At 36.7% G+C, this 20,157-nt stretch overlaps 2 protein-coding genes across 2 annotated transcripts; one reads left to right on the top strand and one right to left on the bottom strand.

Annotated features, from left to right (window-relative positions):
- The first annotated feature begins 6,138 nt into the window (after window positions 1–6,138).
- Window positions 6,139–11,996, top strand: si:ch211-125o16.4 (neuroblast differentiation-associated protein AHNAK). The gene is made up of 5 exons (XM_059520221.1): window positions 6,139–6,234; window positions 7,798–7,858; window positions 8,186–8,297; window positions 8,408–8,541; window positions 8,626–11,996. Exons 2-5 carry the CDS (start codon window positions 7,853–7,855, stop codon window positions 11,899–11,901), a joined length of 3,528 nt encoding a protein of 1,175 aa, XP_059376204.1. The 5' UTR covers window positions 6,139–6,234; window positions 7,798–7,852; the 3' UTR covers window positions 11,902–11,996.
- A 601-nt stretch (window positions 11,997–12,597) lies between these two features.
- edaradd (EDAR-associated death domain) lies at window positions 12,598–19,897 on the bottom strand. The gene is made up of 6 exons (XM_059520219.1): window positions 19,587–19,897; window positions 17,057–17,115; window positions 16,444–16,495; window positions 16,137–16,207; window positions 15,641–15,692; window positions 12,598–14,009 (listed from the first exon to the last, which is right to left on the bottom strand). The coding sequence occupies exons 1-6, from the start codon at window positions 19,642–19,644 to the stop codon at window positions 13,633–13,635; spliced, it is 669 nt and encodes a 222-aa protein (XP_059376202.1). The 5' UTR covers window positions 19,645–19,897; the 3' UTR covers window positions 12,598–13,632.
- Between the last annotated feature and the right edge of the window lie 260 nt (window positions 19,898–20,157).

The raw sequence follows: 20,157 nt of genomic DNA, 5'->3' as shown, positions 1-20,157 counted from the left end.
GCATGAAGACAACTTTCATTCCTGTGTTTTTGCTTCCACCACTATGAGGTTCTTTCTTAATTAATAATGAGGCCTTAACATGTTTATGGCTAGAGGAGAGCTTTTGTTTCCTGGTTGCTGGTTGACTATTTCATTACAGAGAAACAATGAAAGAGACAAGTTTGTACCTGAAGCCCAGACGCTAAGACTTAGATGTAACACGAATAAATAAAAGTCAAAGACTCAACTCCAAAGTTCTCCCTTAAGGCAAAAGCACTGCTCTTGTCACAACATGTGCACAAGCTCAATACCACAGTCAGTCTTCGTGCACTATGCTAAGCACACAAAGTGCTTTCCTCTCTCAAACACTTTCTTTTGAGGTTTGGTAATATATCAGTGGATTTCATGACAGTGCAGTCAATAGCAGCTTTGCTGAGTACACAGTGAAAATGGCTCAAATGATGGTCATAAATGGGTGATTCTTCAGGTAGATGCACTTTTGACTAGACTACTTGAAATGATGAAGAATTAAACTTCAAACTACATTTTACTGGGTGGATTTTTAATTGTGTGTGATGGTTTAGTTTTTGGAGAAAACATTGGCTAAGCCATAGTTGAAACATACTGAAATTAAAATAAAAGAAATCATTCATTTCTGAATTAAACTAACAAATCTTCTTTCAGATCATGTTTAAAATAAATAAATAAATAAATAAATGTTTAAAGGGTGATGTTTTATGAGATGTTCTTGCTTGTCCCTTTCTAGCAAAAAAAAAAAAAAAAAACTTTTAAAATATAAAATGCTTGGTGTGATGCTATGATAGCAGTATGTTAAAAATGTACACATAAATATACAAGTTTTACACAGAAGCGTGAAGTAGAATTAATGAACAGTAAAAGTTATCTTTGTTAATAACTGGAATCTTTTCTGGGAGCGTCCTAGGCTTTTTCGCGCTGATGGCCTGCACCCCAGCAGAGTCAGAGCAGAACTCCTGTCGATCAACATCTCCAGGACACTTTGCTCCATGTGACTAGTAAGACAATTAACTACTCAAATAACTACTGTGATGACTTTCTTAATGCTTAAATGATAAAAGTACTTGCACTGTCTAATCTATGAAGACTGTATATGTTCCCCGAATAATGAGGTATAAATATAAATTTAATGTAGGATCTAGAAATAATCTGATTGTGATTAAACCAGACAAATTTAAAATAAATGAACAAAAACAATTTTTAAAGTTTGGGCTCATAAACATTAGATCACTCACACCCGAAGCAGTTATTGTAAATGAAATGATCACAGATAATAGTTTTGATGTACTCTGCTTGACTGAAACCTGGCTAAAACCAAATGATTATTTTTGTCTAAATGAGTCTACTCCACTGAACTACTGTTATAAGCATGAGCCCCGTCAGACTGGTCGTGGAGGAGGTGTTGCACCAATATATAATTATATTCTCAAGTTACCCAGAAAACAGGATACAGGTTTAAATAATTTGAAATACTTCTGCTTAATGTTACACTGTCAGATGTGCAAAAGAAATCTCATGTATCTCTTGCTTTGGCTACTGCCACCAGGGCCGTATACAGAATTCCTAAAGGAATTTGCAGATTTCCTCTCAGACCGTTTGGTTACCATTGATAAAGAGCTAATTGTCAGAGATTTTAACATTCACATTGATAATACAAATGATGCATTAGGACTTGTGTTTACAGACCTAATATACTCTATTTAGAGTCAAGCAAAATGTCACTGGGCCAAGTCATCTTTTTAATAATACACTAGATTTAATTATATCGCATGGAATCGATCTTACTGCTATAGATATCGTACCTCAAAGTGCTGATGTTACTAATCATTTCCTTGTATCGTGCTTGTTGCGTATCACTGATATTAACTATATGACTCAGCGTTACCGTCTGGGCAGAACTATTGGTGAAGCCACCAAAGACAGATTCGCAAATAACCTGCCTGATTTATCTCTGCTATGTGTAGCCAAAAATACACACAAACTAGACGAAATGACTGGCAACATGGGCACTATTCTCTAATACATTAGAAGCTATTGCCCCCATCAAACTGAAAAAGGTTAAAGAGAAACGTACTGTGCCATGGTATAACAGTAATACCCACTATCTCTCAAGAAAGAAACTTGCAGTATTGAACACAAATGGAGAAAAACGAGCTTGGATGTTTTTAGAATTGCGTGGAAAAACAGTATGTCCAGCTATAGACTGGCTCTAAAAACTGCCAGGGCCAAGCATATCCACAAACTCATTCAAAATAACCAAAACAATCCAAGGTTTTTATTTAGCACAGTGGCTAGATTAACAAATAACCTGACGCCACCGGAATTAAATATTCCCTCATGGTTTAATAGTAATGTCTTTATGAATTTCTTCACTGATAAAATAGATAACATCAAAAATACATCTAAGATTTAGATTCTACGGTGTCTAATACTTCAGTTTCATCCATCGCACCCAAAGATAAACTGCAGTCTTCTCAATATTGTTAACTTGTCATTATCTTTAGGTCACGTCCCAAAGCCATTCAAGCTGGTGGTTATTAAGCCTCTTATTAAGAAACCACAACTAGATCCTAGTGAACTGGCAAATTAAAGGCCCATTTCAAATCTTCCATTTATGTTGAAGAAGTTGTGTCTGCTCAGTTGTGCTCCTTCCTGCAAAAAAAAAAAAAAAAAAAGATCTGTATGAAGAATTTCAGTCAGGTTTCAGGCCCCACCATAGCACAGAAACTGCACTTGTTAAAATTACAAATGACCTGCTTCTTGCGTCAGATCAAGGCTGCTTCTCATTGCTCGTTTTACTTCATCTTAGTGCTGCCTTCGACACCATAGATCATGACATACTCATAGAGCGATTACAAAACTATACAGGTATTCAAAGACAGGCTTTAAGATGGTTTAGATCCTACCTGTCCGATCGCTACCATTTTGATTGTTTAAATGGGGAGTCATCTCAACTATATATCTTAATGAGACCAGATGAAACTTCTAAATTATCTAAGCTAACAGTGTGTGTTAAAAATGTAAAAGATTGGATGACCAATGATTTTCTCCTATTAAATTCAGATAAGACAGAGATAATGGATCAATAAACAGTACACAGAATCTCATAGATTACAATTTGCAACTAGATGGATGTACTGTTACTTCCTCTACAGTCAAATATATGGGTGTTAAATTAGACAGCAACTTTGAAAACCGTATTTCCCATATTACAAAAACTGCATTGTTCATCTTAGAAACATTGCCAAGCTATGAAACATGTTATCTGTTTCTGATGCAGAAAAGCTAGTTCATGCATTCATGACCTCTAGACTGGACTATTGTAATGCACTTCTAGGTGGTTGTCCTGCATCCTCAAACAAGCTACAGGTAGTGCCAAATGCAGCGGCTAGAGTCCTTACCAGGTCAAGAAAATATTATCATATTACCCAAATTCTACAGTTTCTGCACTGGCTACCTATTAAGTTCTGTATCAGTAACAAAATATTATTACTTACCTATAAGTCCCTTAATGGCTTTCTAGCCTTCTCCCATGCTACAATCCATCACGCTCCCTAAGGTCACAAAACACTGGACTTTTGGTAGTTCCTAGGATAGCAAAGTCCACTAAAGGAGATACAGCTTTTTTTGCATTTGGCTCCCAAACTCTGGAATAGCCTTCCAAATAATGTTTGGGGTTCAGACACAATCTCTCTGTTTAAATCTAGATTAAAAACGCATCTCTTTTGCAAAGCATTCAAATAATGCATCTCTTAATTTTGGACTGCAGTTATATCTGATCAAATGTGCATTATTATTCTTTAGTTTGGGTTAAAAACTAATTAATTTTACTTGGTTGGAACAGCAGCTACGCTAATTATGTCTACATTTGTTTTTCTGTTTTGTAAAATCTCTATGTATTCATAAACTTTTACCTTTGTACTGAACTGTAAACCTTAACAATTGCAGCAGATTAGTGTCCAAGGAGTGAAATCACATTCTCTCTGCGAACAAATACCAACAAACCCTGTATTGTGAAGGTGAGTGGTTACTCATTTGCATTGACAGTCTTTTCTTGTAACTGTAACAATTCATAGAAGCTATTTTCTGCCATAAATATTGGCTAAGTGCTCCATTACTGCTGCCAAGAGCTTAAGGTTCCAAGCTGGGTGATAGTATTACTTTTTACTAAGAAATGTACTACAGTTAATAATAATAAAAAAAAAAAAAAACTCTTACAGTAATGTCTTTATTGTATACCAGAATGGCAAATCATTACAGAACAACAAATTAACACCTTACATTTACACCTTAATGACTTCATGATACACTCAAACTTTCAGTATTGTTCAGCCAGATAGCAGTTTCCTGTTGGACGTTTGGTGGTTAATTTAACTGAATATACCTCAGTAGTGCTGAGATATATGAGCAAGGACTTCTGAAATACATTTGTGGGTGTTGAATTAACATTACAGGGATCATTTACCTAAAATGTTGTCATAATTTTCTCACCCTCGTGTCGTCCCAAACCTGTGTGACTTTGTGTGGAACACAAAAGAATTATATTCTGAAGAATCTACTTTTTTGCCAATACAATGAAAGTCACTCAGGTCCAAATAATTTTTTCAAAACACAGTACCTTCTTGATACATAGAATAATGTCAGATTTCATATTTCTGGGTGAACTATCCCTCTACTTAAATTATTAAAACACAACCAGCTGAAAGCTTTCTGTAGTCGTTCTCCCCCTTTTTTGGCCAGCGCCCCCTACCCATTATTCAGTCCCTCACCACCACCCATCAAATAAAACTAATTACAGATGTAACAAGAGTCTAATTGTCTTCACAGACTTTTGAAGTTGATTATTGTTTTGTGTATATAATGAGGACTGTTATTCTATTAACAGTAGCATTCAAATGTATGGGGTCATTACTTTTTTAAGAAATTAATTCAAGGGCCCATTAAATTGATGAAAAATAATACATTTTTAAAATAAATGATTTGAAAATAAGTGCAATAACATAAATTTTTCAGAGTTTCTATCCTTGTTGGTGATTTTGATTATATCTCAAGCTTGTTTGTTGGTGCATTGTGGATACTCCAAAATTTCTTGGATGAATTCATGTTTTTAAACAAAGTGACGTGACATTCAACCAAGTATGGTGACCCATACTCAGAATTCATGCTCTGCATTTAACCCATCCAAAGTACACACACACAGAGCAGTGGGCAGCCATTTATGCTGCAGCACCCGGGGAGCAGTTGGGGCTTCCCCAGTGACTCTTTAGTTTTTTGTAAAGGTAGCTAATATATGCTCTAAACTGATATGCTGCTACACTGCATGCACACACACAACACACAAGCTCGCACATAGAATACAGATCGTACACATAGAAACATTCAAGAGTGCACAAAATTAACATGCACTGTACTGTGAATAATCAGTTTAAAAATGGAAAAGTGACGGCATTTTCTTAATATTTATTCATATTAAACTAAGCTTAATATTAAACCTTTCTTTCAGTATTGTGTATTTATTTTTCATTTAATAGAACAGAATTTTGTGAAAAACGTCCCCCCCAAGAACACTGAATGCCCACATTGAGAAATACTACTGTAGCGCTGTGCATTCATATGGGTTTCAGAAATAACTTAAGGGTGTGTGGCACAAGACTGTATGGCCAAACCCTTGCAAACAAAACAAACAAAACACCCTTTAGTTTTTCTCACAGGATGTTTTTAAGGAAAAATCATAGCTCCCACAAAATTAAAACTTTGCTGCCCACAAATATTAAATATTTGGCCACATGCTTGACTAAAAATGAGCTCAATTAGCTTTATATTGTGGAAATCAACAAATGCAAGTTTTTGGGACTGACTGATCAAATCGCTGTTGCTTTGACAATTCTGAACTGAAGCTCTCTGTGACATAGAAAACATACAAATAAAAAAACCCATCATAATCCAATTAAAATATATGACAAAAACATTTAACTTACATGTAAATGTATAGGCATTTTTAAACTACTCTCTGTCTGTAGTTTCGGTGTGTGTTGTTGTGTGTGTGTGTGTGTGTGTGTGTGGTTGGTTGTCATGCTGTTGCTGCAGAACCTGTTTGGTGGCTCCACATGTATTTATCTGACAGAAACCCCATGACAGAGAGGATGATAGTCATATCCACCTGGAGTTTAGAGGTGTCAACATCAACGGCTACAGATACACTCACATTAACCACATTGGGTAAGTGACTCACTCTGACTAGTGCTTAAATAAATCACACAAAATCGGAAAGAACATCAAAGTGCAATTTATCATCCTGCCTTATCTAATGGGAACTGATAAATTCAGTAACTTGCAAAATGTAGAGGTTTGTCATGTCAAATCATTGTGTTGTTGAAACGGCTCCTTTAATATCTGGTTTAATATTTGTGTTTGATGTGCGCTTTGTTGTTATAAATGTGAGTCTATTGAGGTTTCAGTGATTAATACTAGTTGTAAATTGAAATCATTTTGATGAGCTGAAATTTTCATGCATCATGTTCACATTATAAAAATGAGGAATAACTTACGATATGACTTTTGAAAGCAGTGATGTTTTTTTGTTAGCATCAGATGATGATGCAAGTCTTTGGGAAACTGTTGTGATTGTGGGTAAAACTGAAACATTAGATGATTCCCACTGCTGATTAAACTTAATGCTTTACTGAGCAGAGTAATTATATTGTTCTGATCTTGACTGTGAAAACTTAACTTTATTGTCAAGACAACCTGAGCCTTCTAATCGCAGTCTAAATAATGTGCTGTAGAGAGAACACACAGAAAAAAAATGGAAGACATTTATAGAGGGTTAAAAAGCCAAGAGATATACAGAGTGATCTTGTATTTATCTCCTCATCTTTCTTTCATCTGAACAAACTGGTTCGCCTCATTCTCCACAGTCCATCCATTCCTAAAATATTCCTGACACAAACCACACATACACAATCTGTTACAGAGACAGAATACCAAGTTAAAAAGCTTTTTATTTTGAGTTAAACTAGAAGGTTTTTTAATAATCTCAAATCTGAAAAATTGGGCATGTAGAGGCTGTAATTTGCACATATGCATGGTTCCTGCAATTAGTATAATGCTTTTTTATTTACTTCACTTTTTAACAAACACATTCTCACTATGAGATCTGGTGAATGTGATTAACTGCATTACAACCGATTACATCTGTCTTTGAAAAACTGGAGTCGGTTCCTGACTTTTCCCTGCCACTTCCTTTTTCTGTTCTTTTACCAGCAGTATTATTGTATACAATGTTATTTTTACGTATTATTTAATAACTGATTTGATTAAAAATAATAATTCTATCAATCGATTCATTTTTAAAAACATGTAACAGTGGTGCTTAGATTTGCTTTATTACACAGCAAATACAATACAATATTACTAAAATGATGCAATATAGATGTAACAAGAATCTCAAGGAGAGTGGGAAGACACTGAAAAGGAAGCAAGGAAGTAACCCCACACCCATGCACTTATTTTATGGAGTAAAGATGATATGACGATTGCTTGCAACATGAGCAGGTCTAAAACTGGCCTTATATTCAAATTACAATTAGTCATTGTACTTCCATTGTATGTTCCTAAAAATACTAAAATGAAATGTTTTGTTGAATGGCTTTAGGTCAGTCATCTTCCTTGGAAATTTTAAATGTAGCCTACTTTTTTTAAGATGAAAATATAATACAGAATAGAGTCCTAAAATGTAATGATAAAGATTACTTCAAGTCTTGTTGCTTTTTGTTTTGGCAGATCTCCTGAAAACTGGTATTCATGACATGTCAGTTGTATTTAAAGAAGTGAAGACATGATGGTTGGTACCCTCTCACCAAAATAACAATTTAAAGATTCTGGTCATTTTTTAACAGAATTGCACACAGAAAATATTCCTGACAGGCATAGTCAGATTTGTTTAGCCAATCAGAAGGGCGTGTCTGACTCAATGGTAAAGTCGGCTGAAAGTTTCAACATGGTTAACAATAGTTTACAACACTTGCATTTCACACATTCATTATACCTCTGATTACATCCTTGCCATGGCATAACATATAATTTTTACTTTTGCAAATAATATTATGTATTTATGAGATTACAAACAAAACCCTAATGTATGGTAGTAAGTCACCTTGTTCATGTGCAGAATGGAGAAACAAAGATTCATGCCCTCTCAGGGTCTTTAACTTTGGAGGACAAAGAAAAAGGAGGGGTCGACATGTCAGGAATCACAAGTCCAGCAATCAGCCTGAAGGAAGGTAAAGAATTTAAATGTATCCTATATGCTGCCTCAATCATACAACAAGCATACGTAATGATAGTAATGGATTCTGTAACGTACCTTATTTTCTCTTTTTGTCCTTTGCAGAAGATCAGCTTGTTGCTGCAACCGTTCATCTGGATCACCTCAGTAAAGATGAAGTGCTAAAATTGATCAGAATACTCGAGCCCTATGACAAGAACCTTGAACTAAAGACAGCAAAAGATCTGAAAGCAGGACTGGTAAGCAACCTTGAGAACTAAAGAAAAAGCAAAAATAGAGAATAATTGAGTCTCATCATGTCTTCATCTCATCTTCCTCTTTAGTCTCTAGGTGATCTTCGACTGAACAGTGAGCCAGGACTTCAAGCACCAGGTGTTCAGGTTAATGGGCTAAATGGACAGATAAATGCCCCAAGCCTTAAGGGTGGCATCTCAACCCCAACAGTAAATGCAGAAATGCCACAGATTGAGCTAAAGCATGCCACACCTAACTTCAGCAACCCAGGGTTCAAAAAGGCAACTTTTGGCTTGTCTGCACCAAATCTCGAAGGAGCAGGTTTGGATGGTACATTCCAAGCACCTGATGTCAGTGTCTCTACCCCTGCACTTAACACCCCAGATGTTTCTGTTAATGTGGACAAACCTGAACTGAATACTAAAACACCTAAGTTTAAAATGCCCACCTTCAGTCTACATGGTAAAAAACCAAAGGTTGATGGTGATTTGAATCTAACCACCCAAGACATAAATGCGGACCTAAAAACCCCTGATCTAAATCTGTCAGCCCCAAAGATTAATGGAGAAATTGGGACCCCTGACTTAGACATGACCTCACCAAAAGCTGAATTCAGTAGTCCTAACCTGGACATCGAAACACCAAAAGCTAATATTGAAGCTCCCTCTGGCAAGATAAAATTTCCTAAATTCAAGAAAGCTAAGACTACAAAAATGAAAGTACCACAGGCGAGTGTTGATGCAAATCTTTCTGGTTCAAAGGTAAATGCAGATATCAATGCACCAAATGTTGACATTGATCTGCCAAGAGCCAACCTTGAAGCTCCAGATGTAGATATTCAAACTCCTGATGTTGATATAATTGCTCCCTCTGGGAAAATAAAGCGGCCAAAATTTAAGAAACACACATTTGGCAAGAAGGTTAAAGCACCAGAGGCTGGCTTAGATGCCAGTGTCTCAACACCTGATTTAAGTCTCTCAGCACCAAAGATAGATGGAGATATCAGCATCCCAAAAGGAAATGTCAATTTACCGTGCACTGATGTTGATGTAAAAGCACCTGATGTAGACATTAATGCTCCGACTGCAAAGCACAAGTTCTCAACTTTTAAAATGCCAAAGCTAAACTTACATAAATCAAAGCTGAAAACTCCAGATCTAAATGCAGGGATACATGCACCAGACTTGGACATGTCAGCTCCTGGGATAGATATTAATCTGCCGAAAGCTGAACTGGAAGGACCAAATCTAGATGTCAAGGCACCAGACCTCAACCTCTCTGCTCCAAATGTAGACATTAAAACTACAGCTGCTGATGTGACGGCACCAGATATTGGCATAGAAGCTCCATCTGCAAAGTTAAAGAAGCCCAATGTTAAATTGCCTAAAATAAATCTATCTGGGCCAAAAATGAAAGGTTCAGATGTAGATCTCAATGCAAAGGCAGATCTCCATGGACCGGACTTAGACCTGAAAGATCCAGATTTCAGTCTTTCAGCACCCAAAGTTGATGGCAAACTTAATGCTCCAGATCTGGATCTGAACTTGCCCAATGCTAATGTCAAAAGTCCAAATGTAGACCTTGAAGCCCCAGACATTTACATTGATGCCCCCTCTAGCAAAGCCAAGGTACCTCACTTTAAGATGCCTAAATTTGGTCTTTCTGGACCCCGGGTTAAAACACCAAAACTAGATGCACCTGATGGTGATGTAAACATGCCCACAGCAGAACTCAAAGGACCTAATGTAGATGTTAAAGCACCTAATCTTAGTGTTTCAACACCTAAAGTTAAAGGTGACATTTCTGCTCCTTCTTTAGACCTTGGTTTACCAAAAGCCGACTTAAATGCTCCAAGTGCAAACATTGGGGGAAATCTAAAGTCTCAAAATCTCAATCTCTCCACCCCAGATGTAGACCTAGACTTGCCAAAAGTAGAGCTTGAAGGATCTGATGGTACCCTTAAAGTCCCAGATGTTGACTGTTCTGGAAAATATAAAATGCCACATTTAAATTTGCCAAAACTGAATTTGACTGGGCCTAAGTTGGATGCTAATGCAGATCTAGATCTTGCAGTTCCCAAACTCAAAGGAGAATTAAATTCACCTAGTGTTGACTTAAATCTTCCCAAAGCTGAGTTCAGTGTGCCTGATGTAAATGCAACTTTACCAAAAGCTGAGGTCAGTGTTCCCAATGTAGATTTTAAATCCCCAGACTTAGATACTCCATCTGGTAAGCTGAAAATGATTACATTTAAGAAACCAAAAGCTGACCTTTCTGGTCCAAAAGTGAAGACACCAGAGATTGACTTTGATACAGAAGCTCCTGATCTCAGCCTCTCAGCTCCAACAGTTAATGCGGATGTCAAAGTGCCAGATGCTGATATAAACCTTCCCACAGCAGACATTGACATCAATGCTCCCAAAGGAAAAGTGAAATTCCCAACACTCAAAAAGTTTAACCTATCTGGTACGAAAGTCAAATCTCCTGATGTTGACATTGCTGCTGATATAAGTGGACCAGACCTTAACCTATCAGCTCCTGAGGTTGGTGCTCCTGATCTTGATGTGAGTCTTCCAAAAGCTGGGGTTGATGTAGATGTACCCACAGCAGATGTTGACATCAATGCTCCCAAAGGAAAGTTTAAATTCCCAACACTCAAAAAGTTTCATCTGTCTGGTCCAAAAGTCAAATCTCCTGATGTTGACATTGCTGCTGATGTAAGTGGACCAGATCTGAACTTATCTGCACCTGGGGTTGGTACTCCTGATGTTGACGTGAGTCTACCAAATGCTGGGGTTGATGTCGAAGATCCAGGCATTAACGCTGAAGCTGACGGCTCCAAGCATAAGGTAAAATGGCCCTTCAAATGGAGAAAATCTGCTGAACCAAAGGATGTGGATTTTAACATTAAAGCACCAGAAGTAGATGGTACCACTGCAGAAATTAAACTCCCCCAAAATATGCCATTGTTCAAGTCTCACCGACTTCCTGACAGCAACATTGACAGTATCTTACAAAAACTCACTGGAGCGGTTGACCTCAATACTGATCCTACAAAAACAACTAATGACACAGTTATCTCGGTCTCCTCAGTCAAGACAAATCTTAAAGCTTCTTCTACGTCTGTTGGGATCAATGGACAGACAGCTAGTGTAGATATCCGGGAAAGGCTGAGATTGTCTAATGCGCGTACTACAAGCACAGATTCAGAACCAAGCAGCCCTACAAAAGTGAATAGAGGAACATTTAAAGTCACAAAGCCTGATGCTGATAAGGACTACCCAGTAATTGATACAACTAGCAATGAAGATGATGCCAAGATTGCCCTCAGCTTGAACAACATGCTTGGTTTGCCAACAGATTGAACCTTAAATAAAACCCAAGACCCTTGTTAGTGTAGTTCCACACTCACTGCAAAGTGCATATGTAAAATAATATGTAAAAAAAAAAAAAAAAACATCAACTCCAGCTGTTTACTTTCAAAATCGGAAGAGTATTGAGGAGAATTATAGAATTTGACAGAGGTACATATTTTTATATTCAGTTACATATATAATTGTATAAAGTTCTCTTTAAATGTGCAATGACTGTATCTAATGAAGGAAAATATGCTTTGTAATATCTTTATATTTTTTAAATATCTTTAATTCTGTCTTGTCACTTTTTTTGTAATAATATCTAATATATAGTCTTTTGTTTATACTTATTTCCATCCCAGTTATGTACATCTATATATTTGTCAGTATTGCAAAAAATAAAAATAAAAAAAATAAGTCCACTTTTTTTTTTTTTTTACATCTATTAAGTATTGTGTGTCTTTCTGTGTTTCATGAAAACAAATCTCAATCTCACAAGAATCTCACAAATGTTTCTAAAGAATTCAATAAAGTTTATGATGTGATTATTGCATTTAAAATTCATTTTAACATTCACTCCAGTTTTGATGATGTCAGAACATTATTCACCACTGACATTCAAGCGATGCCAGTAGTTCATAATGTATTGCAGATGAAAAATACTTTGTATTTACACTATAATGGTAGGTATAACAAATATTCAGATACTGTGCATATAAAAGTTTTATTTTTAAACAGATAACCCCTGATGCACATAAACAGGCTTTCATTTTTAGACAAAGGAAATAAAAAGCTAGGTAGAGTACATGGCACAAAAACCAAACACTTTTTAAAGTCTTGTTTAGAAGAGGTAATATTGTCACATTCTATCCTACTACCTGCATTGTAACTTACATTTGACCATACATTTTGAAACAGCCACACTGCATTTTTAAAACTAATTTTTTCAAAAAGGTCCAGTCAACATCCAGATCCACTGTTCTCTGCAGTTACACTGCTATTTTACCACTCCTTTCTCAGAGACATGCTAAATCTTTCTTAAAGTCTCATAATAATAATAAAAGAATAAGTGCCATTCATACCAAACATGATACTAAATTCAAGTGCTCAGTGAGCAGTGCAATGGGAATTTTATATATATCACAATGTTTTACATGCTCAAATTCATGTAAAACATAGGAGATTCAGTTTTTATACACTGAAAGGAGATGCAGTTTTTGTGTGATTCATTCTAGAATGACCTTATTACTAGAAAGCAGGCAAGAATAAAGGTGAAAAGTTGTCTTTAAACTCATTTAGATATTGAGAACAATGACTCATTATAGTACATGTTACTAGTTAAAGGACACTTCATAAGACCACCAACACTGGCACACCGCCAGCAGATGACTGTTTGTATTAAAATAAATAAAATGCTGTATGACCGGAATCACAGAGAATTTCCAGACAGAATCTGAAAATGAGTAATCACACCTGAGCGGTCTTTCATTTTTCTACTGAAGTGCTGGGGTGCTACTGCATATATTTGTTGATTTTACTACATAGCTAATACAGCTAACCAGATGGTTACATATGGAGTGATGAAACCAACGGTTACCAAAAAATAATCTACGTCCAGTGTATAACCTTGTACCACCCGTTCAGTAATGTGTTCTGACCTGCTGTCCATCCCTGCAGTCATGAATTTCAGTTTCTACCAACACGTTTCTCCTTTGAGGTCCAGTTATTGTGAAGTACCAGCTAATGGGCTTGTTGCCAGCGCGAGGGCCAGTCGTTCTCCATCCATCTCTGGAGCAATCGAAGCACATCGATGCGCTGGTAAAGCTGACAGAGTGCGGTGAGCTCCGTGACAGGTTTCTGGTTGTAGCGCAGGAGGAACTCTTGAGTGGGACTTTGGTAGGTGGGACCGTGTGTGCGCTGCTCTAGAAGTGTGAGCTCGTCGTAGCTCATTCCCCAGCGGCTTGCAAAGTTCTTCCAGTTTTTGACAGTGCAGTGAGTCGGATCGAGCTTCAATCTTAGAGTGTACAGAAGGTCTTCGTCATTCATCAGGTCACTGATTTTGGGTGGAGGAGCAGAACATAAACACTCCTTACAAGCCTTATGTTCTTTACCAAAGTCTACAGAGTGGGGAAAGAAAAGCAGACATCGCATAAAGCGCATTAAGTTGGGATATCTCCAAAATTCATGTTTACAGTAACAATAGCACTCCAAAACCCAACCCAAACACAGCCTACTACAGCAAACTAACACGTGCATTCTGCGCATGCCTGAGAGGAAGGAGTTGTTCATATCAGCAGCTATTAATAGTATATATGCCTCATTCAAAAGAAGAAACCGAAAAAAAGATATACGAGATGTAAACAAAGCAGTGCCTGCTTACCATTTTGAATATCAGTAACGTTAATACCTTTAATAATTTTAAGCGGCACATGATGGTATGAAAACATTTGCGTATTAGAATGATTGGGAAAGATCACGTAACAATTAAACAGCCTTCTGTCTGTACCGCCTTCATTTACATGCTTGTTTTCATCACTTTTGTTTTAATTCTCGGCACTGATTCATTCGCTAAATAATGCATTAATACCTTCAAATATTTTTTTCTTTTAACTGTAGAAGCTGCTAAATGTATTCAGCCAACCCTGACTTGTTGCTCTTGTAGGTTTGCTGCTCGGCATTTACACTGCATCACTTAATGCAAAGGTCTATTTTTTAACTGGCTTGTCAGATGTTGTGTTCCATCCGTTTCTACAGTGATCACTGTCAGTCATATCCAACCCTCACACAACTCACACTGTTCTTATGCTCTCACACTATTTGTCCATTTTCTCACTCTGATACTGATGTGATGTCTGTCTGTATAAGTTCTTGTTTTTATATTTAGAATATAGTTACACAACATCAGACCAGTATAAGCAAATTATTAAATGACCTGTTCATAAAGACATCAGTCACTTGTTTTGTTCCTGAATGAATCAGTCCTTTTTAACAAATTAAATGATTCAAGGACTTATTCATTTCATGACAGTAACTTGCTGCCACCTATTGGTGATTTTAGTTTCTAATATGTGACCCTGGAGCACAAAACCAGTCATAAGTAGCACAGGTATATTTGCAACAATAGCCAACAATGCATTGCATGGGTCAAAATGTTCTTTTATGGCAAAAATCATTAGGATATTACGTAAAAATCATGCTCCATGAAGATTTTTTGTACATTTCCTACCTTAAATATATCAAAACACTTTAAAGACGATTTTCTTAATGTTTTGGGGTTTTTACACCCTTAGATTCCACATTTTCAAATAGTTGTATCTTGGCCAATTTTTGAGTTGATGTTTTTTAAATGACCCTTATGACTGGTTTAGTGGTACAGGGTCACATATAAGAATTTGACATAAAAGATTAGAATATGTTAACCAAAAATGTATGGGCAGCATATCTTCTGTGGCTCTATAAGTACAAATATATTTATAATGAAGAAACAGACCACTCCACACTTCTTACTCCAAGCTGAACTTAAAAGTTGGCAACCCTGCTAAGCTATGACTCATGGAACAATATATATGTATATATATTTCCACTGTTTAATTCTAAAACTGAATGTGCTAAAAAAAAGTATAAATTTATTGTTAGCGATGTACAACGTATTAATACCATATTGCTCCATTTTTATAACACTGTGTCCAATATGTATGTATACAGTTATGTACGGTAACAATGGTAGTTTTCTAATATTTACACATACCTGATGAAACAGATGATGATGGAATAAATTCACTACCGTCATTTTCCACAGGCTGGGTGATTAAAAAAAACAAAAAAGGGTTGTTCTTATTGTATTATTGAGGTTAAAGATTTAACAAAGAAGGCTTATGTATTACACATTGCACAAAAATACATTAAAGGGAACATCGGATGCCCATTTCCCACAAGATGGTATGACTCTTTAGGGTCTTCATAAAATGTCTGCAAAATACTTTGGTTAAGGTTCCTTAATGGTTAATGTTAAATTCCTAACTTGTCAAACATGCACAGGGGACTATGGCATTAATATTAAAACCACATATTTCTTATACAGTCCACGATACAACTCCTTGAGAGTCAGTATAGCACACAGTGAGTGGTCTGAATCTATAAATAAAGATGATGTCAGAAATGTGTACGTGACTCCCGCAAATAATGTTAAAAAAGTGATCAGACCCAACTCATTTCCAGTGGAAGATGCAAATTGGAAGACTCACTTGTCGTATCCTGCCCACCGCTGATGACAAATATCCAGGGGAAACAGAACTGAGCTGTAGGGTTACAGGAGCTGTAGAGAATCAGAGATTCTATGAATAAACCCGATGAGCTTTAATTAACACTTTATGTCTTCATGTCCTGTTGAGCACGATTATATGGAAATTGTGGAGGCTGACCCAAAGGTCACCACTCGTTACCTGAGATCAGCGGAACTGATTAAATATGGAAATAATCATTCATTGTATGACTTTACACATTTATCACTACCAATACAAGCAGCAACAATGTAAATAAAACAAGAAATACCTCTGATAGCTCGTGGATCAGTGTCCTGAATGGGGTAATGTGACCTCAGAGACTGAAATACACAAATACACACATCAGTAAAAACCCCCAGAGGTCAAACATCACATCACACACATCGGAATCAAGACCTCAAGGAAAACAATACACCTTTGTTCCTCTTTTTACATGTTGGGACACATTTGAAGAGAGGTGGTGTGTACAGTGTAGCGAAGCGAGGAAAATTAAACTTTCAGATGTGTGGAAATATGAGCAGAGAACATGCTGGAACAAACCTCTGAGACTTAAGGGAGGGCGTCCCACAACATCGTAAGAGCGTGAGTTTCAAAACCTGTTCCTCCCATTCAATGCTACTTTCATATCATGTATGAAAATCATGTCTAACCTACATAATCTGTTATGTTTGATCATAATATGAAAGGCAACAATGTTTACAACTCATGTACTGTGTCATAACAAACCAAAACTAAACATCAACTTATGATTCAATTGATGTGTCAGTGGGTATTACCCAACGTCATCCATCCATAACATTGCAACATCTCTTCTGAGTAAAGTACATCCTTAACTTATAAATGAACCAACTAAATGTTTAGGAAAAATAAAAAGATCATACCATATCTGTAATGAAGCTGCTGGGGTCAGTGTCCTCCACCGGTTCAGAAGCCACTCTCCCTGGAAAAAACCCCCCCAAAAGTGAAACACTACATCATGTCAACCATTAATCAGAATGACCTATTTCTGATTTGTGAGAGTAATATATACATATAAATATAGAGATATAAGTGAAAAGGCAGAGGATGAGAAGTGTGATGATTATTTTTTAAAAAGAAAATGTTAAATCCATGAGTTTAAACCATCAGTTAAACACCTAAGATTCAAAGAGAAAAGGCACCTGCTATTGTTTTGTCAAAAGTCTCCTGCTAATGAAGGCACGTTAAGGGCACACTCCTCTCAAGCTGTATACAATTACGGAACCAACAAGCAGCATAAAGAAATAGAGAGGACTGTCAATGAAAATGACTTAAGTGACTGTGAGAGGAAGGAAGTGTGAGGTGTGTGTGTGTGTGTGTGTCTGTGTGTGTGTGTGTCTGTGTGTTTTGTGCGTGAGAACACAGCACAAGTAATTCAGTGGCATTACTGGCAGAATCAAATATAGATATCTGTACTGTTTAATAATTCTGTGATCCAACTTGCGATACTTAATGCAAAGCTAGAATTCTACAGTGAGTTGTTTAGCATCAAACGACTAATCATAAATTGAATGGTGCTTGCCTTAAAAAATATTGATTAGCTTTGTACAGTCATGGAAAAGTGTTTGTTTATACTTTTTTTTTTAAACCAAAGTCATCATTAAATAAAAAATACTCTGTCTATTTTCTAAATTATCAAAATACATTGATCTTAATGTGAACTATTTGTACATTAATGCATTTTATTTTATTATTAAGAATAATCTACTTCAATCAGCTGTAAGTCACAATACAGAAGAAAAGTTATGTCAGTACTTCTGTTACACTTTAACACAATCAGAGCTGATTAATTTTGTGGAGACATTTCCACAAATAGACATGCAGTCATTTAAGCAGGTCATGTGCTAGTTGTGCTACTATATTCAATCATTTTTTTCAGCAAAGAACGAAAAACGGATTGTCTGTTGCTCGAGGTTTAGTAAGGGGAAAGACTGATCATGCATGGTTATCACCACAGTGAGTCTCACCCACACCAGGCAGCTTAACCTCTGGTTGTGCCGGAAATGTTTGTGTTTAATGCCACTGCTACTTCACATGAAAGGCACAATTCAGAGGAATTACGAAGTAATTTTTGTTCGCTAAAACACTCCTTGAAAAAGAAAGCATGAGAACAAAACATAGGGTATTTTCTAGGAAATACCATCAAATGAAACAGGATGTTGCCTTTTCACTGCATTCATGATGAATGCTGAAAGTACAGGCAGGGAAAAAAACAAGCAACAAACTCTTGTGTAAGCAAACCGAAAAGAGCACCTAGCACCTTGAGCTGATGTTATCTATGGAAAGTTATGTTGTCCCACTGCAAAAATACCCAATACTAATAAAAGAAAAAACTTTCACAATCCAGCATGAATCTTTTTTTTTTTTTTTTTTACAGGAGTACAGCTATAAACTAAAGCTCATGGACAGGTCAATCTACATGTGTCACATTTAACCCTGGTCAGCACTGCAGACGAATTCAAACATGTGCGGCCTGAATCCATTCATGACTGTTTCTGCTCAGCCAGAGAATGCAGAGAGCATGTAGCCGCTTGCTTGGGATGCACTTGAAGAGATAAAATGTAAACCACATCATAATATAATCCTGCAGGGCAAAACCCTCTGCACAGATCTTCTTCTGCATGGCCACCCATACACTTACAGAAGCAACACACAAATACTGCAGTATAAACCCTGTCACCTCTACAGAAGAATAAGTAAAGTCTTTTGAAATAAAAACAGAGTAAAATCAAAAGGTTTTTATCCTTTAACACCACAGCATGAGAAAGTCTACTTGATTTGATGCAACTCAACCTACAAACACATACGTTTTTTGTGAAAAGTGGGGACATCCCATAGGCGTAATGGTTTTTATACTGTACAAACTGTATATTCTATCGCCCTACACCAACCCTACACCTAACCCTAATTCTCACAGGAAACTTTGTGCATTTTTACTTTCTCAAAAAAACTAATTCTGTATGATTTATAAGCGTTTTGAAAAATGGGGAAATGGGTTATGTCCTCATAAGTCACCCTCTCCTTGTAATACCTGTCATACCCATGTCATTATACAGAGTTGTGTCCTGATGTCACAAAAACAAGAGAACACACACACACACACACACACACACACACACAGAGTATATATATATATATATATATATATATATATATATATATATATATATATACACACACACATTATACAGAGTTGTGTCCTGATATGTCACAAAACAAGAGCACTCACACACACACACACACACACACACACATATATCTATACACACACACACGCACATATTTTCCGAACAAAACCAAACCAAAAAAAAAACAACCGTCCATCGTTTTGCCGCTCGTGTCCTGTAATAAAGCGCATGTATTCTCCAGGTACAAACAAGCGGATTTACTTACCAAACGGCTCGGTGAACGCCTTCAAACTCGTCATGTTCACTACAATTGTTTCAAACATAGGAGATGATCGCTGAGGGCCTTCACACGATGGCTGGATTTAAATGTGGACGGCGCCGGTGAGCGCGTGCTGTCCCGGTAGATAGAGCCTACACGAAAACCTTCAAACTACCTGCTCTAACTTTTCCTGCACGGAATATCAGACATCTGCTAGTGTGACGTGAGCTGTCTAGAGTACTTAAGGTTTGTGTTTCTCTCTCCCACACAAGGAAATTGCGTAGATGCGCGAGCACTTACGCCACAGATAACGCCACATTTTCTCACCTCTGCTTCTACACGTTTAATGTCCCATAATGTACAAACACTGTACTTGGTTTGTATAAAAGCAACACATGCATACATAATACTTTACTAATTACATGATAAGACTTGATAAAGATATCTTAATAAGGTAATGTGAATAAACCTCGACTTACACGTATGAATGAATTAATGCATCAAGTAAAAATAAAATATTTGCATTGTACCTTGACTACACGGGAGTTCCTCAAACATATAAACATATAAAAAATAT

Source organism: Carassius carassius, chromosome 32 (genome assembly GCF_963082965.1).
Source record: "Carassius carassius chromosome 32, fCarCar2.1, whole genome shotgun sequence".
Classification (NCBI taxonomy): domain Eukaryota; kingdom Metazoa; phylum Chordata; class Actinopteri; order Cypriniformes; family Cyprinidae; genus Carassius; species Carassius carassius.
The sequence above is the reverse complement of the archived record's forward strand: the minus strand, read 5'-3'. Positions and strand labels throughout refer to the sequence as shown.